The sequence below is a fragment of the Phaethon aethereus genome, assembly GCF_964289735.1.
Source record: "Phaethon aethereus genome assembly, chromosome: 9".
NCBI classification, from domain to species: Eukaryota; Metazoa; Chordata; class Aves; order Phaethontiformes; family Phaethontidae; genus Phaethon; species Phaethon aethereus.
The window spans coordinates 14,781,714-14,805,902 of NC_138585.1; the positions used below are offsets into that span (position 1 = coordinate 14,781,714).

At 55.6% G+C, this 24,189-nt stretch overlaps 1 protein-coding gene across 1 annotated transcript in view; it reads left to right on the top strand.

The window, feature by feature from the left end:
- Window positions 1-20,895, top strand: part of XXYLT1 (xyloside xylosyltransferase 1) — a gene marked incomplete at both ends in the record, with an annotated part of 35,409 nt that extends 14,514 nt beyond the window's left edge. The window contains 2 exons of the mRNA XM_082003456.1: window positions 5,764-5,896; window positions 20,499-20,895. Coding sequence (XP_081859582.1) covers window positions 5,764-5,896; window positions 20,499-20,895 — 530 coding nt within the window. The remainder of the gene's footprint in view (window positions 1-5,763; window positions 5,897-20,498) is intronic.
- Between the last annotated feature and the right edge of the window lie 3,294 nt (window positions 20,896-24,189).

Here is a 24,189-nt window from a genome sequence, read left to right on the forward strand (position 1 = left end):
CCCTGGCACCCTGTTTGCAGGGAGGGGGCTGCTAGGCTGCCTCAAGGAGCTGAGGGGACCCTTTGCTGCACGGCAGAGGCGAGGACATGCGTTTAAGCAGGCAGCTGGAAGGTAAGTGTCTGCACTTCGGCAAGCCCTGCCGGTGCAGGGCTTTGTAGGATCGTCTTCTCTTGGGGAGGTGGGCTCTGGAGCAGCACCAGGTCCTGGGAAGGGGGACTGCAGCCCCCCCCGCAGTCGCCAGCACGCTGGCAGCAAGCCCTGCGGAGCGTGTTGTGCTCGCACGCACGCGTGCCTGCCCCAGCCTCGGCTGCCTTCCTCTGGGCAAGGCTCTCCGGTGCTGTCGGGGTCAGCTGCGCGAGCAGCAGTGATTAATCCTGGAAGCAGAGGTGGAGGTTTCATCTGTGGAGAAAATAAGGCCTGGTGGGGGAGCGCACTGGAGAGGAGGCAGCTCACAGCCCTGCTGACAGGAGGAGCGAGAGCGGCGAGGGCCAGCGGCCGCGCAGGGGGGTGAGCCAAACACAGGGAGCCTCTGAGGAAGAGCAGGATGGAGAACCCAGCGTGTTTGTGTAAATAAACCATGCATATCCGCGCTGGGCTTGTTGCGGTGCTGGCATCGCCACAGCTGCACTCGTGCTCCGCTCCCCGCTGCAGCTCAGGCTTTTGGGGGTGGCCAGCTGCTTTGGCTGGGCAGCACCCTTTGGGTGGCGTGGGGACCCTCCAGAGCCTGTCGCCCACTCTGCACCCACACTCGGCCATGGTGCTGGCCATGGGAGTGGTGTTTTTCTTGGCCACACATCCCTCTGAGCCAGTGGGGGCGGAGGATCCTGGTTTCGCAGCCAGCCGGGCGGCTTTGCAGGGCGGCGCGTTGCTGCCGGCAGGCACGCTGCCCTCTGGAGTAGGGCCTGCTGCCGCCCTGCTCCAGGAAGTTTATTGCCCGGAGCAGTGATTCAAAAGTCACTGCTGGTCCTCCACAGCTCCTGATTTCCTTGGAATGTCCCCCTGTCGTGATGGGGACAGATGAAAAACCTTCTGGCTAAAAAAAGTCATCAGTAATCAGAGCCGAACTCAAAGTGATGGAGGGAGATGGAGGGGATGCTGTCCAGGTGTGCCCAGTGTTTGCAAACCAGCACACCTGAGCCCTCCAGCCCTGCTGACCCCTACTCAGAGAGCCTGGCCGACCTGGCTCTCTTCCTTCTGATGGTTCAACTGAAGTGGCAAAAGGCCTGACCACCCCTGGCCCTTCCCGAGACCCTGGCAGCAGCCCCATGACACCCAGAGCTGCAGCCAGCAGGGGACACTCCCGTCCCTTTGCTGGGTGCTGTCACCTGTGCTGGCTCCAGCCACTGCTGTCCCTGCAGAAGGGTCTCTGGGCCGCTCAGCGTCTGGCAGCTGCCTGTCCCTGCCCATCGTCCTGCCCTTGTGGGGCCACTGCTTCCCGCGCGGTCTCCAGAAGGATGGGGGGGGCTCCTGCCTCCTTGTGTTACAGGAGTCGCTGCTGCTGGCTCCACAGGGAAAGGCAAAGTGGCTTGCCTGTGTTGTGCAGCACATGAGGCACAGTCGGCAATCCCAGCGGTATCCTTGCTCTTGCCTCTTCTGCTCTGCATGGGAGCCAGGCACCAGCCTCTGGCCCCAGCAGTTGCTGCTGTGATGTAGAGGAGGTGCAGGAAGGTCAGGGTGCTCCCATCTGGTACACATCAGAGGAGTCTCTCCTCACTGGTGTGGTGCACCAGGGTGCTTAGCTCCTTAAAAGCACGTTTGCTGGGACAGGTGGAGGCCCCGGTGCAGAAGATGGCAGGAGAAGAACCAGATCGCCACCAGCATCTGTGACAGACATCTGCCTCAGGAGCATGTGTGAGATTTGGGCACAGTGCAGCCTGGCATGGTGGTCACCTGTCCCTTCCTGCCATCCCACTGCTCCTGCAGCGGCTCCACTGCCAGACCAGCTGCAGGCAGAATTCTGTACACTGAGGAGGGAGCTGAGCTCATGCCAAATGAGCCCGTTGATGGGCTGGAGAGCTACACCACTCCAGGAGGCCTCAATTCTTGTTGCTTCTACTCTAAAGCTGTTTAAGCCACTGCTCAATTAATAGCAATTAAGACCAAGCCATTTGATGGACAGCTTCTGCCCTTTGTGTTGTGATGGCCACTCTCCATTTCACTATTTGTTCGTGGACATAAGCTGTTGTTATTTTCACTCCTTTCCCCTCTCTGCAGAGTGACGGTGGCTGCCGGTGATGGCATCCCTCTGCCCCAGATCTGGCGAGGTATATATCTGCCCCCAGATCTTCTCATATGGAAGAAGAGGGTTTGGAGCCGAGGCCAGCGCTTACGCCCCCGCCCTGCGTCTGCCAACGGCTCACATGAGAGGGAGTCTGCGCTGGCACCTCTCTGGAGTCCAGCTGTGGGGTAACCTTGATTCTCCCTCTCTTTGGCAGCTGAGCCCCGGTGCAAGGCAGCTCGGATACTGCTGCTGGCTTGCTTTCCTGGTTTCCAGCATCGCAGACTCTGCTGTGGGATCGTGCATCCCTTAAGCTGTCCTTTCTCTTCTGCACATGGCTGGAGGGAGCGTTTCAGCCAAGCCCAGGCAGCACCCCTGCTGCAGTTGCTGGTACGAGGCTGAGGCTACAGTAAAACATTACGAGTGTTAAACAGGGCCAGCCTGTGCCATAAAGCTGTCACTGCTAATGAAGGTCATCTCTGCTTTGAGTGGCGTAACTCCCCTTTACACACCGTGGCTGGAAGAGCCGGAGTTGAATGGAGCAGAGGGTAATACACAGTATGGCAAAGTTGGAGAACTTGCTGCCTGAGCAGAATACTTCCAGCCTTTTCCCACATTTCCAGCTGGACCCCTCCAAGCAATTTGTGCCTAAGAGAGCATGTGATTCCTCCACCCCCACATGGCAGCCAGGACAAAGCACTTGGTAAAAGGGCGAAAGAGCATGATACATCATAAATATTAGTGCCTGGCCCCTTGCCAGTCACAGGCAGAGAAATTGTCTTGGCCATTAATCTATCTGTGCAAGCTGCATCTGACAAAGTGGTGCTAATGTCACCCCTGCTCATTTTTGTCTCAGTGTTACAGTTCATGGTTGCTTTAAAAAAAAAAACAACAAAAAACTAAAAGGAAAAGTACTTTGCGCTCTCTGGGTCTAATTTGTCAGTGAGTTTTTCCTGGGGGACTCTGCCAGCACAGCATAGGACCAGTGCGGGGTGCTGGTGCTGGGGCAGGCGTGGCTGGGATTAGCGCTTCCCCCCAGCTCAGCTTTCGTTCTCCGCTGTGATTAATTGCAGATAGCGCTCATCTGTAGTTTTAGAGAACAATCGGATGACGTGCCTCGCGGCTGATTTAATTGAAACCTGATGAGGTGTCGGAAGGCTGCTGTGCACCAGGGTGAGCCATGCTGGGATCCTCCTGGGATCCCCACCCCCTCTCCCCGTCTTCAGCAGCGCCTTGGAGGGCTCAGGCTCTTCCCCTGCTCAGCAGGTCTGGGGTCTCCTCGCCCTGGAGTTTTGTGACCAGTCTGGATATTCTTAAGTGCAATAGTGTTAAGGATTTGGGGTTTTGCACCGCTGTGGTATGCGCCACTGGGGAGGTTTGGGGTATTTGGGATACACGTCTCCTTCACCGTTACAGAAATCCTCTGCTCTGCCTGCTGGTCTGCTTGAGTTGCGCTGGTGATTCCTAAGGCAGTTAGGAAGGCTGAAGGAAATTGCTTCCAGGTCAAGACCTGCTTTAGCCTGTAGTGAATTACTACGCCTGGGTTTTAAACCTTTGCAAACAGAGGATATGGTGGTGGTAAATACTAGGTAGGCTTGGGGACTGCCGTACTGCTGGCTGGAGGGAGTGTGGCCTTTCCCTTTAGCAGATAGAGAGTGATGGATGTTAAAAAAATAAATTGAGATACAGCCTGGGTTGTAGCTTAGATACTGTTTCTCCTTGATTTATATTTCTGCTTGGATGCTTTGCAGAGTAAGCAGTATATTTCTTGCTTAACCTCACGGGGCTTTTTCATTCTTAAATGAGGACAATGTAGTAGATATGACCAATTGCCAAGAGCCCGGATTAGTGCAGGATCTGCAAAAAATTCAGAGCTGCAGTACAGCCCAGCGTCTGCTTGAAACACAAACAGCAAGTGACAAATGCATTTGAAATGGCAAAGGTGCATTCCTGTGCCGGAGGACAGCTGCCCGTGCCTGGCTGCTCTCAGCTTCTCCAGGTCTCTAGTCCCAATGGTGGCTTTGGGGGCTGAAAACAGGGCGATTGCCTCCTGCTCTCAGCAGATCAGGGGTGGCCAGCAGCCTGTCTTGAGCACAGCAGGGTGAGGAGGTGAGGAACCGCGGTGGTGTGAAGGCTGGAGCGTGGGCAACACCCCAGGAGCACCAGCCTGACTGGATGCCCTGCTCATAGCCACGGAGGGTGCAGGCAGCAGAAGGTGAGGGCAGGCTGGGCTCGTCTTCCTGCCTGCAAGTACTGGGCAGGAGGAAGGCTGAGGGCCGATTGCTGTGAAAGCAAGTGGTGACACGCACGTCTAGCCTGCAGGATGCTGTGACGGCACCTGTGCATGGTGAGTGGGGATGAAACAGGTTGACACAGTCTTTTATAATCCAATTACTGCCAAGTGCTAAGCAACCTGGCCAGTTTGCTCTTGGCTTTTATAACACATATAAATAGTGGTGGCATTACATAACGCCATGGGGGATGGCTCCACTCCGCTTGCAGTCACCGAGTAGGGTTGAGCTTGGCTGGCCAGAAGATGACCATGACTTTGCCCAGGGCTGGGGAAACCCATCCGATGGTCTGATCCCTCATATGCAGCATTTGCTGCATTCCACTTGGCCTGCTGCAATCCACAGAACATCCCCAGGGACAAGCAGTCTTGACAAGGCACATCTCCTGCACCCTCTCCCAAGCAACATCTCCATCAGTTGGTCTCCTGTGCTGCAGAGGAGACTATGACAAATACAGGCAGGGGCCTGACCCTGGTAATGAGCTCAGGTCTGGCCTGGATAATGATGTCCTCTGATCTCTCCTTGCTCTTGACTTTCCCACTGCAAGTGGAAGATGCTTCCATGTCTGCACGACCCTCCTTGTCTCTGGCAGAGTACCACTGGCAATAATAAAGTTTTCCAGGCTGCTGCAGACCACCAGCAGTTCTGTGCAGGCAAGGGGCTGTAATCTCTGCCCTCAGGGAAGCCCATGTCAGGCTGCTGGCCGCTACTGAGCTTGTGCAGGTGCTGCTGAGGGTGTTGTGTGGCTGACTGAATTACTGATGGTGTCCGTGATGGGAATTACTCTGATACTTTGATCCAGGGATGCATACTCTGTGGCTGGAGCTGGGAAATGCTTGTGGAGTTGGTAGCTTTTCCTGGGATGAGCATGAGGTTTTGTGTGGTTGCTTCTGCAGAAGCACTTCCAGAAAGGAAGTGGCTGAGTTGAAGCCACCTCTTGCTTTTGTCAGTTGTATGGAAAACCAGTCTTCTGGAAGGAAGGAGGGAGTGGATAGGAGCAGGAGGTCACCAGAAATGATTTCTGAAGTAAATCATGCCTAAAATGGTCAGTGGTAAAGGCTGTCATGATGGTTGAAGGTTGGTAGCTCTATGTAGAGGTTGCAGCTGGATTGTATTTGCCCTGAATTGGTTGAGTCTTGCCCACGGGGCTGATTGCACCAAATCTTTGTTGGATGTAATTTGTCAAGTAGTCATTGGTAATCACTGGTTACAATTTTGTCTTATATAGCTGACTTTTCCTCTTTGTGCTTTCAGAAATAACACAGATCATCCAGGTAGACTTGGACCTGAAGTACAAGACCAACATCCGAGACCTGTTTGATGAGTTTGACAACTTCCCAGAGGGAGCAGTCATTGGGATTGCCAGGGAAATGCAGCCGGTGTACAGGTACAGCCCCCTCCCTGTGAGGAGCAGGGGGTGGGCAGCGGGCAGCTGGCGTGTCTTCTCTTCAACTCATGTTGGTGTTTGGAAGAAAATATAGTGGGGAGCAGTCTCCCTGCTTTAATCCCTGCACGGGGACTTAATCTGAAACTTGTAGGTCAGTATGAACGAAGTGTATGGTGTCACTGTGGTTTCCTTGTTCTCACACACCATCATAAGGCTTCCAGAGCCAAGTTCCTGGTCATTGGTGCCAAAATCCATACCTAGATTATAGCACATCTGCTAGAGGTGTGTTTGCCCAGCCGTGCCTGCTGAGGTGCTGTGACTGCATTCTGGAGCATCAGTTTGTATGCTGGGGCTCAGAGGTTTTGGCTGTGAATATTGCAGAGAGTAAGGGTTGAATTTGGGCAACAGTGAGGCTCTGGGTCCCTGGAGTGTCAGTGCACCTTCTGCTGTAGAAATATTCCCGCAGGGAAGACTGAGTGGGCAACTCTGTTGGTGACCTGGGCTTGCAAGCATGAGGATAGCCCCATGGTCACTTGCTCTTCAGATCCTTGGTCCACCAGCCAGTGCCAGCTGTGGTAGCAGCTAGCAGTGGGAGCCACACGCAAAGGGGTGGCCCAGCTCTTCCCACTCATGGGCCACTGGTGGACTTCAGGGACACAGATATTTCCAGGCTGGTGCTTAAAGAACTTGGTTTAGTTTAGCCTGCATTGTTCCAAGGATGAACCTCAGGTTTTGTTTTGATCCAGGGTGAATCAGATCATCAACTCAGGATGCCTTAATGGCTTCTCAGCTGAGCAGAGTTTGAGCGTCTGAGATGGCTTAGCTAGATTTGCTAATCCTAATGGAAATGTTCTTGGAGAAAGATAAAACAGCTTAAGAGCTCTGTATGTCTTTTCCTTCCCTACTGGAAGCCTTAGTAGTGAGATCAACAACTGAACCTCCTAAGACATGTCCAGCAGCGCTCTTGGGCAAAGGCTGAGCTGCAAATATCTGGAGCAGCCATTTCTGCTGCATGTGCATCTGGACAGGATGAAGGTGCAGATGGAGAGCAGTTTACCAGTGGGGGATTGATGGTCATTAATTACCACCAATCGTTTCCTAGAAGCTCAAGCCAGCTGAGAGCATGCTCATGAGAGCCTTTCTGGTTGCTCAAACTACAGTCATCACCACTGTTTTCCTGGGCTGGAAAAAGACATATCTGTGCCCGTGGCAGAAGTGTCACCTCCCCTCCCAGCTTGTGGTCTTGGCAGGGAGAACTGGGACCAGAGGAGCACAGATGCTGAGGTCTCAACTCCATAGGGCAGCACTGTGCTCAGAGCATGGAGGGCTCCTGTATCCACTTCGGGTGTCCTGGCAGGATTTTGGTGCCCAGAATGGTAAATCCAGCCCCAGTTAATCATATCCAATTGTTAGAGCTCAAAGCGGGATGGAGGGGGCAGTGGCAGCTGAGTGCGGCTGCATTGCTGCGTTTGGACTGTCAGCCTCAGTCAGCGCTGCCCAGCAGGGCAGATCCTGTTCGTTAGCAGTGCAGCCTGTAACGGGGTAACTTAAGTGTTTGTTTGCCTGCAGTTAGTCCATGGAGGAATCGCTTTGTGTTTCTGTCTCTGCAGGGATCCGTTTTGCATTATTTCCACGCATAGCCAGGGAGCGGGGATGGTGTTCTGCTGCCTGGATATGGTTTGTGGGACTGGGCATGCCTGGAGGGGACTGAGTTAAGCTTTGGGGTGCTCTGCTGGAAGGAGAGCTCTCCAGCACGGCAGGGGACAAGGCACGGGACCGCGGGCCTGAGCACTGAATACCTGACCCGAGCCGAAGCCATGCTCTCCCCCCTCCTGCTGCCCGCAGTGGGGACAAACACGCCAAGCAATAACAGCCCTCACAGGCTGCATTTTTGGGCTGAACTTTCTGTTGTTGCAGTTTCGACATTCTGGGTCACTTTGGGCTATGTTGTGCTTTTCTTCTTGTGCTGTTTTGATCTTCATGTGAAAACAAGTTCCTGATCCTTTGTGTCGCCAGATCACCCGGCGCGGGGCAAGCTGTGCAAATGCCAGCCTGCCCTCCCGCCGAGCCCTCCGCCCCGCGGGGCTCGCACCTCGCTGCTAAAAGGGCTTCCAGAAGAAAACGCAAGCCGACGAAGCCTCGGTGTCTTTGTAAAAAAAAAAAAAAATCTTTGCTATTTTTATACTTTCAGCAAGATAAAAACGTGTTCTAGGTGTGAAATAAGAGATGCCAGCTGCAGCCGTGTGACTTGTCACGTGTGCAGGCTTGAAGCATCAGTTGGGAAAGTGATTGTGGGAGTGGAGGAGGGTTATGGGGCGATGATGGGGTCTCTCCATTGCCACTCATGTTTTCCACCCCGCTTCATGCAGCTCCCTGCCACACCAGTGCTACCCAGGGAGATTTATCCCAGCATTGCTCCTTCGTACTCAAAGCATTCCCAGCAAAGGCAGCTAGGTGATGTGGTTGGAATTGCAGCCAAAGGAGACACCAACGTCCTGGTACCTGCTCCCACAGCAGACCAGGAGGTGTTTTCCAAGCAGGACACGGTGCCTTTAGCTATGACTCTGCAGCACTGTGGTGCACCCTTGCTAGCAGTAGTGTGGATATGAACAGCAGCTGCGCCAGCACACATTCAACACTGAGGCCTTAAAAGCAGGGTAGCCAGCATGGGGAAAAATGTCGGAGAGGTTGGGAAGAGTCAGCAGGGCTTTCCTGAGCTTGCTCAAGGGGCTGCGGACTGGCACCCTCAGGGCTGGATAAGCTGGTCTGGCTGGGAAAGGACTGGGTGCCATCTTCCCATGTCCCTAGTGATGGGGAAGATGGATGGAGATTAATTCACTTGTCTGTGTTGGATCCTTTTTACCAACTTGGCCCATCAGAGGAGGTAAATGGGTGCAGACCGGCATATTTTGTAACTGATGCACTGTTTTTGGGGGGGCAATGCTGTTTCTACTGGCTGCCTGTTGGCTGGCTGGCTGTAGACTGCACTTTCCAGGCATGGGCCGGGACTGCGCAAGGGTCAGGCTGCTGTGCTGGGGCACGGGGCAGTGCTGGGCACGGGCGCTTGCGGGAAATGGAGGAGTAAGAGAACAGCGAATAGAAAACATCCCGGAGCCTGCCTGCACATCCTGAAGGTAGGGGGAAACCTCCAGATAGCAAAACAGGATGGCACGGGAGCATTTCCACTCGTTTGACTCATGCTGAAACAATGCCCGGCTGCTGTTTGTCTTGGACAAACGCATTTCTCTGAGCAACAGGATCTCCTGGCCCTCCTGCAAGGCAAACGCTGGGGTTTAACTGTTGCACAGCCTGGGGCTGGCCTGTCCTTTGGAGTGGCTCAAGGTGGGCCGGAGTGGCCTGTGGAGAGCGGTAGCTCCTGCTGAAGCTGTACGTGGATCGCTCTGCCGATCTGCCTCCCCACCATGCCCCGCAGGGCGGTGTCTGGCAGGGCATCCTGGGAGTGGAGGTGGGAGGTTGCAGGAGCCCACGGCGGCTGCAGGAGTTGATCTCGGGTCCAAAGCCATCAGCATCAGGTTTGCTTCTCTCCAGCTGCAGCAGAGGAAGCAGCGCTCTGTCCGTGGGTCAGACGTGTTGTCCTTCCTGCGGCTTTCGGATCCGATATGTGACAAGGGGGTATGGTCACCACCGCTGTGGATGGGGTTGCAGGCAGAGCGTTGTCCCACAAGGGGCTGCCTCTGCTGCCAGGGTAGTTGGGGACACTCAGTACTATGTGCTGGCCTCTTAGACGATGGTGGGCTTTCTGTGGCAAGCGCTGGATGCCTCCAGGCAGGTTGACATTTGCATGCTGGTCTGCAGGCAGAGCCTCTTCCCAGAGCTGACGTATGCCTGCTCATGTGTCTGCCTGCACAGGATCCACACCACGGCCAAGACCGGGAGCTTCTGCTTCAGTGAGAATGATTTTGATGGAAAGATTAAAATCTGCATCTGAATTTTGCCTGGTCCAAAAGGCTTTCCATGCAAGGAGTGCTTCTGCAGAGTCATAACCTTAATTATGTCATAACCTGTTGTCCACTGCAGTATTTCAGCTGCTCAGGTGTGCTGGCAGTGTCCTGTTCACCAGGCTACAGAGGGCAGGTGATGACGCTCTGTATAAATATTTATGTGGCACTGGGCTTTCCATGCCATATCCTGGCCAAACTGAGACGTCCAGGCCCTCCTGTGCTCTTAGCCCTGGTAAGAAACATGCAGGCAAGCATTGCAGATGTAGCCTGCAAGCCAGCTACCAGGCTGGCAGGCAAAGTCACCGTCCCCAGGGCATGTATGGTGAGCGTGCCTGGCCTGGGGAGCGGCATAGCTGCGGTCCCGGCCGCGATGGGTCTGAGTGATGGGGAAGAGAAGCACGGCTTGCTGTGGGTCAGCCTCCTGACTGAGTGTGAGCAGCAGAGGCTGCGTGTGGGCACAGCGGAGGTCTCCATCAGGGCATGGTGAGGGCATCCGCATGCAGGTGCTGCTGCAGCTTAGACCTCCCGGGGGGCCTCAGTGCCAGCCTGGCTCAGCTCAGCGCTGCCAGGTGCCAAAGGGAGAAGCCTTCCTGTTTCGAAGTAGCCTTGTGGCTGCGATGCACAGCATGGGGAAACACTGTGGCACTCCCGAAAATGTCCTGAAAATTCTCTGATTACGGAAGGCAGAGCTTAAACCCTATTCTTACCGAGTTTCCTGGTTATAAATCCCGCAGTTACGCTGGTGGCATGCAAGAGGAAGCAGGACAGCCGTATTGATTGCACAGCTGCTCTCAGCAGCCTTGGGCTGACCCTGGACCGGCACACCACAGCATGCTGCTCCCTGCTCCCATCCCCATGGCCATCCCGGCCTCATTGCTTCCCACGTGGTGCCAGTGCTGTTACTGGCACTGACACGTGGCCCTGAGTGCTGCCCCTGCATCGCTTGCCTTGGAGGTCTCGTTGGAGAGGAGCCGTCTGCTGGCAATGGGGAGGACCTGTCCCACAGGTCCTCAGATGGGTGCTTTCATCCTCTTGCTGCAGCTGGGAGGAAGGTATCTGCTGGCTGCCTGTGATGGTGGGCTTCAGGAGGGGTCCCGGACCCTCTCAGGTCCAAGGTTGCACACAGCTGGGTGGCTGCTGCCTCCCTTCCTGCCGTTGGGTGAGATCTTCACTGCTGTCCCCTGCAATGAGGAGCTGATAAAAGCTGGAGGCATCTTGGGAATCTACAGTGCTAGAAATGATAAAAGTTTGTCCTGCAGGAAAGGGTATCTACATCAAAGGGACAGCTACAGACTACAAAGGACCAACACTTGAGTCCTTGCATGGCTGCAGGGCCATTCGCCTTTGCTTCTGCCTAAAACCTAGGGAGAGCTCAAACAGAACATTATTTTGTGGAAAGAAAAAGCTTTGTTTCTGCTTATGGTTGTGTGAGAGCTGCTGTAGGTGTGCTGTATGCTCTGTCACACGGGTTTTGTCTGTTTGAGAGATGGTAAAATAACCCTGAGAAGCCCGTTAATGAGTGGAAGCAAGCCTGTGTAACTTCTGGACCCGGAGGCACGGCACTTGCAGTGCTCGGTGTTTGCTGGGAGCTCGGTGGCAGCAATGCTAAGTCAGTTTGTCAGATGTTTGGAAGAGGAATGGAGTTATCCTGGGCTGGGAGCAGGCTAATGCTGAATCTGCAGCCAGGCCGGGCTGTCGGTGTGTCTGGGCTGAGACAGTACATCCTGTACCTTCTCTTGGGATCTAAAAAAAAACCCCAAATACTGCTCACAGCTGTGAGCAAGGAGGAGCAGCTTGATTCCCTGGGTATCAGCTGAGGCGGTGGTGGTGGCTGTAAGATACAGCAGTGCAGGTGGGCTGTTGCCTGGGATGGAGCTTTCCAGAGTTGGAGATAACCATCTCCAGCAGGCAGGTCCTCCTGCCTGAGTTCACCTGGCTTCATGGGCTCCCCATGCAGGCAGGTTGCGCTGATTTGAAGACTTTGCACTTTTCCAGGTGCTTTTGCCCTGGGGGAGTAGGGAGCTGCCTGTCGTGACCGGCTCTGTTTCCCAAGCCCCTCAGTCAGTGAAGGCAGGAGAATTTGCCTTGCCTACGCCCCGCCAGGCATGGTGACGCCGCTGCTGCCTGCCCACGGTCCTGCAAGCCGAAGCCGGCGCACTTTGGATTTTAAACCATTTTGAGGCTTTGACTTGATTTGTAGCAAGTGCTGCTGCTTGATGCACAGGGGGGAATGGTTCTGGGAATTCTTTGGCAATGGCTGCAAGAAGCAGCCAAAACTACAGAACAAGCAGAACCTGCAAGGAACTGGCAGCAGAATTGATTTCTGGAATTCAACATTACTTTCTGATAAAAAAAAATTATCTGAGAACATTTTTGTTGGGGTTTTGTTGTTTACATCTGTGCACATCATTAATATGTAGGGCCTGTTGCACTTACTGCCATTACCAAGCAAACCTGAAACATTTAAAAACAATGAATAAATTTGACGAGATCTGACAACCACAACTGTGCATTGATTAGCACGAATGCTATTAATAATATTAACTGTTCCTTTTGAGACATCGGGCATTACAATAATGTTTTTTCCCAACAACCAAGACCCTTGGGGGGCAGGGGGTAAGGCAGTCAGGACTCTTGGGTTCAAGCTTTCCCTCCAAGGACTTTGCTGTCCTGCAGACAGCACGTGTGTGTGGTGCTTCTTGTTTGCAAGGGCTGCCTGAGAAATTTGCCGTGACTTTGCTACGGCTTTTTTCTGTTGCCCATAGCACACGAGACCAGGGTGCAGCAGGTGAGCACATATCTGTTACCATACCTGCACTTGTCTTCAACTCCTGAACGTCTCAATTTCAGCTCCTGAACATCTCAGTTTCGGTGTCTAGAGGCAGGTGTCACACCGGTGGCATCCTGGGGTTGCTGGAGTACCTGGGTCCGCTGGTAGATCATCAGCCCCTGCACGCTAAACATCGTGAGCCAGTGGTTAGATCCAGCTGGGTATTTGCACAACTGCTATCATCCTTGGTGATTACTTTTTTGTCATGGGAGAGCATGAACTGAAGAAAGGGCAGGTCTGTTCTGGGCAATAATGCTTTTTGGGAGGTCACAGCTGGGTTTGGGGCTGCTGAGAAGGATGCCGTTCATGGGCAGCGGCAAGGCTCAAGCTGGCCTGTGCGGCACAAGTATTCGTGACTCCTTGCACCTCAGTGAAGGTTTTGCAGTGTGGTAGGGAGGGGAGTCTGGGCTGTAGATGTGAGCAGAGGTCTCAGAGCCCAGCTTGGCTCTTGAATCCGCTCTGGAAAGTGGCTGCTGGGGCTGAGCAGCCGGCGGTGGGCCAGGAGGAGCGGATGGGGCTGCTCCGGCAGCCGGCGGGCAGCTGGTGCCGCTCGGCCCAGGGCTTCCTCACCAGCACTTGGTGGAGAAGGAGCTTCCAAAAGAGCTGAAGCCCTTTGATGGAGGAACAAACAAACAGCAGGAAATCAAGAGGTTTTGCTGCATGGCTGGGATGCTTTCTGGAGTGATGCGGTGCTGGGGCCGCACGAGGAAGCTCCCAACAATCCTCCGGAGGGGTTCCCGCAACGCCCTCCTGCTCTCTGAAGCTCAGTGGCGGTTCCCTCCGTGCCAGGACTCCCCTGTGACAGCACAGTGTCCCACGGCTGGAATTCCCGAACGGGGATGGAGGGACAGAGGCCTTTTATTTCTCCTCCCCACAGCAGCAGGTGAGCATCTGTGAAGGGAGAGCATCTCCCCTGTCCCTGAGAGCCCGGCTGGCAGGCAAGGGTGGCCTGGGGCAGGCTGCCCGCGCCTCCGAGGCAGGCAGGAGAGCACTCCCAGAGCGAAGTCCATTCACAGTTTTTAACAGAAATCTGCCATTTTGGCAATAATTAGGCCCACGGTGTTTTAGAGTGCCCCCACGAACGGGCTGTCCCCGTCCGTCCCCAGTGCTGAATGAGCGGATGGTCTGACGCACGCAGCCGGTCGCTCTGCGCCGCCGCCAGTGCCGCGGGCGTTTGATCTATAGACGGAAGGAAACCGATGCCACCCAGACAGGGATTTATGATCCCACCTCTATTTGGAGGGTGATTTTAGCACCGGTGTGGGGTGCAAAAATTTTAGATGGTGAGGGGGGCCAGCCTTGAAAATCCATGTCCCAAGGAAAGGTTTCGCTTGTGAGCTGTGGTTGCAAGTTGTACTAATCATATGTTTAAGTGTGCCCACTTTTGGACTGCTAAGTCCACACAGAAATGTAATCATTGAGAATCAATTGCTGCTCCAAATACAGGCGTTTTAAAAGTTTGGTACACAGACTGTGCTGTAGTAGAGACCAGCGCTGTACAGAGCTGTACAGACTTAACTTGTGCGTTACGTGAGGAGTTTGTTAAGGGATTACTGATGTCTTCACTGAAGAGCTCAGTCCATCGGTTCGTCAGAGTTTTTCCCGGCAGGGCTGGAGGTCCTGCCTGAGCTGGACCCTCACCCTGAACCCCCCGAAGGAGGGTAAGGTGGTCCCAGTGTGCACACCAACACATCCTGCCCTTTGTCCCGGGCTGGAAATTGGGGTTGCTTTGTCCCAGGGAGACGTTGTCCCCTGCAGAGCGGCGGGTGCCGCTGGGTTGGTGATGCCATTGCACATCGCTGGGTACACTGCGCTGCTGAGAAGCGCGGAGCCGGAATTACCTGGGTTACACAAGCTGCTTAGCCTCAGCTAAGGCGCTCTGGGCCAGGCTGGTACTGAACCTGCCGCCCCAGCTCCTTAAGGGCTTTAGCACATGGGAAATAAGCAATTAGCAACAAGGGCCGCTTTGTTGCAAAGCCTCTGTCTGCAGCAGGGCTGAGCCCACCCGGCCGAGGTCTGGCAGCACTGGGGTGGGAAGGGGGAGTGTGGGTCCGATGCTGCTCTGGGTGCAGCCCCGGGGCGGCTGCCTGCCTCCAGCCATGACAGAAGCTCAGACGGGGCCATTTCACTGCAGCAATGCCTTTTGGGGGCAGGGGGAGCTGGAGGAAGGGGAGATGGCCTTTTCCTGAGGGTTATCTCGGTTGAACAGAGTGGTGGTAAGGGGCTGGCACCTGCCTGCTACAGTGAGGTTCAGCCAAGAGGAGGAGAAGGGTGCAGGGAGGTGTCTTGGCTGTGCTCTTACTTCTTGCTGAGGATTAGGGGGGAGGCCACTGTCATCCCCTGGATGGATGATGCCATCATCCCCATGCCATCACTCTTCCCTCCCTACCATCCATACCCTCTCCTCCGGGCTGGACAGTAGCCACTGTCAGGGGGTCCTCCAGGCTGCTGTGGGAGCCAGATTGCTTTTAAGCATGTGTCTGTTGTCCCCAGAAGCCTTTACAATTATTTAGCCTCTCTGTTTGCTCTCTCCCCCTCCATTTCAAACACATCCCCCTATCCCCATCGGGATGCTGCATACTTCCCACTGAGGCTTCCGTCCCGTCTGCCGCCTCAGACAGCTCACTGGGATCCGGCAGGTTCTGGGCACCGGACAGATGGGCAGCTCGGCCGGGGATTGCTCAGCGAGACCACCACGTCCTACTGCCCACCCCGGGGGAGCGCTGGAAGCAGCACGGCGTGGAGGAGCACGGCACACTTGCTCCTCATTGCTTTTTGCACAGGAACAGTGGCATTTGCCAGCAGCTGCAGCTGGGGATAACACCACCAGCCGTCTGTTTTCTGGCTCAGGAACCAAAAAGCTTATTTAGAGGTTGCAAGACCATGTGCTTGTTTTAGTTGGTGTTCGGGCTGGCAGGGCTGTCATCGGCATGGCGCAGAGAGGTGCGGCCGGCAGCCCGTGCTTCCCTTCTGCACCAGGAGCCACGTGCCTGGCTGTGTGGGGTTCAGGGTCCTCTCAGCCCCTGACCCCCATGAGAGAGGCTTGGCAATGAAGTGTGTCTTCATGGTGCTTGTCCGCTGCTGCTGCCCATCCTGCCCTCCCAGGCAGCTGGCCCAAATTCTGCCAGCGCTGGCAAGAGGTGGGAGCAAACCAGTGAGCTCCAGCGAGGAGTTTACTGGTCCAGTGATGTTTACTGCATCCAGAATCTTGCAGACCTCTGGGTCTATTTTCTGGGTTTATCCCCTGGCTGTTGGCTTCACTTCCCGCTTTAGTGAGGGAGAGGCCATGCACCCTTCTTCCCCGGGTACCTCGCTGTTCAGGCTCGTGCAGTACACGTGCATGGTGGTGACTCTGCAGCCTTCCAGGAGCATCCTCAGACCACTGCCACCCTGGGACTGACCTGGCATCTGGTTTCACTTCACTTCTTTTTGACCTGGCTCCTCCTTTCCCCTGCTGCAGTGCCTGGAGGTGATCCCGCAGGCTGTCCACATTTCTGGAGATGCGGCCGCATGGGGAGGATCCATGTCCTCATCAGCAAGGCCAGTGGCGGCTGCGCAGCTGGTGTGGCATGGTTGCAGCCTCTTGAACATCTCAGGTGGGTACAGGCACACAAGCCCAGTTTGCTGTCTGTAGGGCCAGTACTTTGGGCTTGCTGTTGGTCACCCAGCTGGCAGGAGCTCCTCTACCCTGCCTTTCCTGCCAGCAAGGGCACCCTACTGCTTTGCCAGCAGTTTCCAGCTTGTCCCATGAGGCTGTCACCTAACCCAGAGCTGAAGTGAACAAGTGGAAGTTTATGGGCTTGGACAAAGTCTTCCCCCCACCTAGTGTTTTCCACTTGCTGTGCATGAAAGCAAGAAAAGGACCTGCAAAATACAGCTGATAGGTGGAGTGGTCCCTTCTCGCCCTGGCAGCTATCCCCAGCGACGCATTTTAAAGCATGCAATGGCAGATCTGCACGCCGGGGCTCGTGACCACCGGCCTGCAAGGCAGGAAGGTGCGGCCGGAGCGCCCTGCGCTGGGCCAGCAAGGGAAGTCCTGGTGGAAGCAGCATTTTTTATCTGGGCTGCCTGGGCTCTGCCTTTGAATGCTTGGAAATGCTCTTCTCCAGATGTTTCCTAGCACATGCCGGCTCTGTTTATAAACAGCTCCTCAAAGCAAAGCCCGTCAGGGCTGCAGGCAGGCGCTTGCGGCAGCAGCCCCGCACAGCTCCCCCGCACCCTCTACGGGGTCGGGGGCCTGGGGTCACCTCTTTCCCCTCCCATCTAGAGGGGCCAGGGCCATTAACAAAAGCCTGAAATGCCTCCTCTTCCTTTCTCCCCTCCTCCCAGCCAGCAGCTTCCTGCCCCGTTGCATCCCGGCAGTGGCCGGCATCTCCGGGCTGCCTTCCTGCCCTGGCTTTCGCTGCCGGGGGAGCAGGGAGGAGGGCACCCTGGAGCCAAGGCCGGCGGCACGCTGCCCTGCCTGAACCACCTGTCCCAAGGGAGATCCCAGCTGCTCCAGGGGCTTGGGACCAGGAGATGTTTGCATTGCGTCCAGCCAGAGTTTCAGTTCCTTAATGGAAAGCGTTTGTCTTGGGGAGGGCTGCACCACCGGCAGCCCGGCCCCTCCCTGGATCCTGGCAGCACACTCATCAAACCCTTGTGATTTTCTCCCCACGTCTTGCCAAAACTTAAGCCAGGTGCCAAGGGCGACGTCAGGCAGGCCAGAGCGGCGCAGGGTGCAGGCTGGGTTAGCTGTTTGGCTGGTTGCTGTGCTTCCCCGGACCCCTCTCCCCCAAAGAAAATGATGCTCTCATAACCATGACTCTTTCCACTTCCAGGGGGGTGGAGGTGCCTTTCAACCACGCTCTTCTCTGTCCTGGTTCCTGCAGAAGGAGAGAGCTGAAAGCCTCTGTTAGAAGGACAAAAGCCAAGCGAAATCCAGGCTAAACAGATGCTGCCAGCGGCTCTGCCAGGATACCTTTCCCTCGGTTGGCCTGAGCCCAGCCCTGGAAAGGCTGCGACGTGGTGCTGCGAGCAGGTTCCTCAGCTGTTGGTGCTGCAGAGCCGCCCGCAGCTCATCGCATCCTGGATCTTGCCCCAGCATCGCTCCCCGGGGACAGCCCGTCCTCCCCAGCCCCGCTCCCCTGCGGTCCCCGCACGCGGCTGGGGGAGGATGGCCCCGTCACGCCAGCGCCGGGAGGAAGGGCTGAACAATTGCTGCTTGTCGGTCTGTGTGCTCTCCCCGCAGAAAAGGGCATGTTGCTCCCTTCTCGTTACCAGCCATTGCCAAGTAATCTGCTGGGGAACGGCGTTGTTCAAACATGGAGTCATTTGATACAGACATGCTTTCTCCTCACCGCGGCCTGGCTGCTGCAGCAGGGTGATGCTGAGGGCTCGGGCACTCACATTTTTCCTATTCTAGCTGCTTGCAGGGGCTGTAACTTTGTCCCTTAGCTTGAGCAGCGTGTGTTCTTGGAGGAAAGAACATGAAAGGAATAGTCGGCTCCGCTGCTGTGGAGTTGTAAAGGTGCCTCCCTCCACAGCGCTGCTCCCCACCTCCCTCCTTCCAGCTTCCAGCATCATTTTTGGGGCATGAGGATGGCTTTCCTGGCACTGCTAGGGAGAAGCAGAGAGAGCAGAATATGCAGAGGTGGGCTTGAGCCAGTCTCTGCTCAGACCCCTGGACCTGAGCACCTCGGGAGGCTGATCAGTGCAAAGCTGGGTCTTGTCTTTGCAGGTTGAGCTTCCCTGTAATGCTGCGTGGAGAGCGCTTTGCCTTCCTTTTCTCATGAGCATCCACGAGTCGTCTTTGCGGTGGCCTGGTGTCTGTCCTCAAGACTTAATTGCTCTTTGCAGGGGCAGAGTCCTTTCATCCCTTCCCTGCCCTTTAGATCAAACGAGCATTGCTGCCCGCAGGCTCCAGTGAGGCAGCCAGTCCTCCACTCCCCTTCCCTGGGAGGCGTGGAGACGGCTGCTCAAAACCTGAGCCTTCCTTCCATGGGAAGCTGGCGCTTGGAAAAACCCTTTCTGTCCTGAATCAGGCGAAAGGGAGCACTGTAAAGACCCTTAATGAAATGAGAAATGTCAGAGGTTTGAATCTGAAGTGATGCTGCGTGATGGCTGTGGTTCTCTTGGGAAATACAGAATGTGCTCACAGTTGACATTATTAATAGATCCACATTCTTTGCTGGGATAATTCTGTGGTGGCTGCTGAATCCTGCTCTTGCCTGGGCAAGGCTTCTCGCAGTCCTGTGCTGTCCTCGCTCCTCTCGGGATCCAAAGGGCAGGGCAGAAGGGTGGATTTAATAATCTAATCCCTGCACAAGCCTTAGGATTCCCTGAGCTAGTGCCCATGAGAGCTGAACACGGTTTCTTACAAGAAAAAATTCAATTTAAATGTTTGCAGTGCTGGAGTACCCACCATGACTCTGGAGCTGTCCCAGGGGCTAATGTCCTTGCATGTTGTATCTGAAGCCCAGCATCAGCTTCCAAGTGTGGGGCCATATTAAACCTTCAGGTGCTAAAACCAAGCCATCTACCAACAAATTCTTGTTTCATGGAGGTACATGGAGACTTTGGTTGTTGTCTGACAGATTTGGAGAGGACCCAGCACAGCAGGCTGGGCTTATTCTTTCTAACAGCGTTTCTCCCCAGCATCTTCAAAGCAAGGTGCAAAAAAACCTGCTGTAGCTTTGCCTTAAGTGTTAGGACTGGAAGGAGAGTGTGGTACTGGCTCCCCTGTGTTGCCAGACGGTGGGGTGGGGGCCACGGGTCCCTCCTGCCCACCTCCGAACCGCAGGCTGGGCCAGCTCTTAGCTGCCTGGATTTGCAGCAGAGGATGCTGCTTGGGGGCAGAAGACTTTCAGTCTGAATGGGAGCGATTTTTTGGGGAGGATTCCCAAAGCTGCTTGGGTAATAGCACGGGATGAATCCAGTTCCTGCAAGTGGGAGCAGCTGATGTGTGTATGGTGGGGTGTGCTCACTGCCCCAGGGCTGAGGAAGGAGCCAAAGATATTTTGGGGCTGCGTAGGTAGTCTAAATTTTTCCCACTTGAATCACTCTCTGGAGTTAGTTTTGTATGTTGCTAGACTTGCACCGCTCTCTTCTCGGCAACTGGAAATTCGCTGGTGAAGATTGCATCTGCCAGAGCTGCTACAGCTGAGCCTTCATGGGGCTGCAAATGATGAAGGCAGTGCTTGTTTCCTAATGAGATGTTGCCATTGAATTTCTTTTTTTATTTTTATTTTGAAGTAATATTTTTACCATGCAGATTTATTTCAAGCCATCTTTTTGCACAGCCTCAAACTGGGGCCCATCTTTGATCCAGAGCTTCCCAATAATAATAATAATAATAATAATAATAATAATGATGATGATGATGCTGTGAGCTCTGCTGCCGAGATCCCGTTAACTGCAGGACGTTTTCCTGGCGTGTACCAGCCATAGGGGCACTTCTGGTGGTCCACCATAGGCACTGGCGATGTGGTTTTGTCTCCCCATGCAGCCATGTGAGCAGTCACACGATCCTGTGTCCAGTTGGCCCATCAGAGCAATGCTGGTAGAAACAAAAGGGGCTTTAGGAGAGAGCAAGAGTGGTTTGAGGTCTGGGCCCTATCCTGTGCAGGGGGATGGAGAGAGCTGCAGCCCATGAAGCACTGGGCTGCTCTGGAAGGCTGGGTGCCTCCAGCCAGCAGAAGACAAGCACGGCAAGGTCCCTTGGGTGGGTGGTAGATCCTGTGCTGTGACCCAGACCTGCCTAGACTTGAGGTGGCTGCTCTTTGAGCTGTGCTCCCTGACTCCCCTGTTCCTGTTTTTCCTCTTTTTGCAGGCACACATTCTGGCAGTATCGCCGTGAGAACCCCCAAACCAAAGTGGGGGACCCTCCTCCTGATGGGCTGCCCGGCTTCAACAGCGGCGTCCTGCTCCTGAACCTGGAAGCCATGAGGCAGTCCAAGCTCTACAACCAGCTGCTGGAGCCCACCATGGTGCAGAAGCTGACCGAGAAGTACCACTTCAAGGGTCACCTCGGGGACCAGGATTTCTTCACCATGGTGGGGATGGAGCACCCAGAGCTCTTCCATGTGCTTGACTGCACGTGGAACCGGCAGCTTTGCACGTGGTGGAGGGACCATGGATACAGCGACGTGTTTGACCAATACTTCCAGTGCGAGGGTGAGGTCAAAATTTACCATGGGAACTGCAACACCCCAATCCCTGAAGACTAGGGCACCCGCTGCCCCCAGGAGCAGCTCTGACTGCAGCAAGCCCTGCAAAGCCATAGTGACCAGCAGTCCCTTCAGAAGGGTGGCCGGCTGTCATCTGTTGCATCCCAGAGGGATCCCTAGGGATCCCAAGAGCATTCAGCATCCCACTGCCTGTAGCCTCATCCCTCCAGAAGAAAGTGCCGTCCGGTAGTTGGAGCAGGACGTTCACAGTCACTGTGCCTGGGCTCAGCTCCCGGCTCTCACCTGGCTCTGCATGGGACAAGTCCATGGTGCCTGTCTGTGCCACAGCCACTGGGGCAAGGGGACAGCCGAGGGCCTTCAGGCACCCGCTGCTTTTGCAGATGTCAGGGGGCTGCTCCGTGGGTGCTCTGCAGCCTTGCCTTGTCTAATGGTCAGCAGGCGACCACAGCCGGGCAGTTTGGTTTCGTTTTGGCACTCGGCAGTGGCCTGTTTCTGCATCTGACACACAACATCCGTCTGGTCCCTCTGGAGAGCAGACACCGTCCTCAGGTCATCTTTCTTTTGAAGCATTCCAGAAAGTGAGAGGGTTTTAAAGACTGAAAAGCTGCTTTAAATTGGGTTACCTACAAACAGAAATTGAGTGCTAGATGAGCTTTAAAGACTCCCATTGGTTCTTCTTAGCAATAAAAGCATTACTGGCCTATCTTGTCTTAAAAGCGTTCAGTGAGCGTGTACCAATAGGTTCATTTTTCTAGCTTTGCCTTTAACCTTTCGTACAAGAATAAAGCTGCAGATGTAAAACACTCTGGGCTGTTTTTCTGCGGCACAGTCGTGCCTGTTGAAGTCCTGTGCGATAGGAGGTTTCATGCTTTTCTTATCATGATTAAAAAGTAGTTGATGTATGTCTGTTGGGCAGTTGAATGTGGTGCCCCACGTAGCTTATTGCTCTGATTATCCCAGGTCTGTCCCGAGCAAGTGATGCAAATAAATGGGCCAACACCCAAACAGGATTTTAAAAAAAGATCCTCATCACCGCAGCCGGAGTTGGTTTGGAAGGAGTTGGGAACTGCCTGTGCTGTGAATGCGTGGGCTTCAGGCATGAGCACTCTGCTCCCTAAATAAATCCTGTCTCGGCTGGCCCGGTCGGCGCGGGCAAGCTCGGGCACAGGGCTCTGTCAGAGGAGGTGCAGGCGTGCATTAACCCGCTTTCAGCCCTGCTTTTTTTACACCGAGCCAGCATGTGCCTGTGTGTGCATGTCTGTGCGAGCATCTGCGTGACGCGCACGTGCAAGAGCGAGGGATGAGGACTTAATTATGGCTTAACCTACTAACAGCCCGCACAGTGTGTGGCAGGAGTTTCCTGGGCTCCTTCCCGTGTCCGTGAATGAACGTTTATCTTTACTGGGCTTTACGGAGGCTCTCCTCCCTCTGCCTGATGTAAGGGGAAGGGCGGGCTGCAGCCCTAACCCTGCCCTTTGATTTGCTGAACCCATCCGTTTCCAAATAGCACACAAGCTCTGCTTTAAGCATCTTCACATCCCCAGGGAAGGAACTGAAGAGGTGATTAAGGGCCAGTGAAAGCAGCAGTAGCCTGCTGTGTTAGACTCACGTTTTCACCAAAAGGCAAGGTGATCAGGCCTCGCTGGGCTGGGCAAGCGGCCGGCGTGCTGGAGGCTGCAGCGGGGCAGGATTCAGGGCAGGCGATGCACCGTGATGACGCACCCTGAAGGACATGGAGGGTCTGCAGCCACTCAGCCAGGGCTGCTGCCGTGCTTGGAGAGCACGCAGCCTCCCGGGGACTCTGGAGGGAGAGTTTGCTCGGTCGGTGCCTGCGCTGATTTAGCTGTGAGCTGGGTGGGGACATCCCCATGTTGCGTGGAGGGGAGCAGCCCCGGGAGCCACCCCCTGTGCCCCTGCCCAGGCAGTGTGATGCTGCTTTCCCGGGCCCGCTGGGCAAAATGGAGAGAGGGCAGGGCTTCCTGGGGCAGTGTCAGTCCCGTGGCTGGCATCGGCGCTTTGTCACCGCCCTGGTGTGTCCCGAGGCCCCTGCGATTGCGGCGAGCGGCTCCCGGGGCTGCCCCACGTGCACAGCCCCTGCCGTGCCCAGGATGCTGTTGCGAGGACTCAGCCCTGCACTCGCCGCTTGGGGCACGCCGGTGGCACCAGTGACACACAGGGCCTCGTGTGCCGGGGCAGGACCTTGCCATCGGTTTGGAAATGGCCACGCTGGAAATACAGGCCAGGTGGCTCGTGTCACCGGCCCTGGGCAGCAGTGGGGCGATGAGCAAACGCAGCTTTCCCCGGGGCTGAGAAGCTCTGCGGTGGCTCTGGGTGTAGGGGCTGGCCCAAAAGCACCGTGATGGCTTTGGGATGGCATTGCCACATTGACACCAACAGTGCCAGCCTCGGGAGCCAGGGCTGTGTGGGGCTGGGTGCCCCCCTGCCCCGCAGCCGCCCATGGAGCTGGTCCAGGCGCTGGGCACCGTCCACCTGCGGCTGGGTGATGCTCTTGGCAGGGTTGGCAGCGCCGTTCCCCCTCTGTGGGGCCCTGGGGGCTGCGAGGGGCTGTACCCCTTCCTGTGGCCACCCTGGCCCCAGGCTGAAACTTGCTTAGGTATTTTACCAAAAAAAAAATTCCATTGGTTTTTTGTTCAGAAAGGCAGTCTACTGGGAAACTCACTGAATTTTTTTAGCTGGGAAAGACATAGTTAAGTGAAACATTTAATTCAGCTCGAGGTGGTTTTCCCCAGGCACGCAGGCGGCCCAGCAGCGCAGCTCCCCACGCAGCAGTGCCTGCACCCCCCGACCCGCACAGTCCCCAGGGCCGTGACCGAGCACCACAGGCAGCGCGGACCCGCACGGCACTATATATAGACCCCGCATGCAGCCGGGGCCACGCTGCCTGTGTAATTACCTCCCCTTCATGCCCTGCTGATTGCAGGCACTAATGAGCTCAGCTGCAGAAGCCGCGGCGGCAGCCCCGGGCCGAGCGGCACGGGGCTGCCCGCTCAGCGTGGTCGAAGGGTGCTGCCGCCAGGTCTGCTTTGGGGCAGAAGCAGAGCCTGCCGTGCTTGGCTGGGGTGGCAGCACCCCCGCGGGCACCGCCTGCCGCGGAGCCGCCACCCCCGCGGGCGGTTGCTGCGCCCGGTGCCCAGCCAGCCACCGACTGCTGGGCCATCCCGTGCCCTTCCTCCGGTGGTAATTCCTGGAAGAACGGGGACTTTCCATCCCCATCCCTCCTCGCCCTCCGATATCCTCCTGCTGTGCAGCCCAGGCTTGGGCAGCCGCTGCTCCCGGCACATAAGGCCAAAGCCAAGTATCCCCTCCCGGACC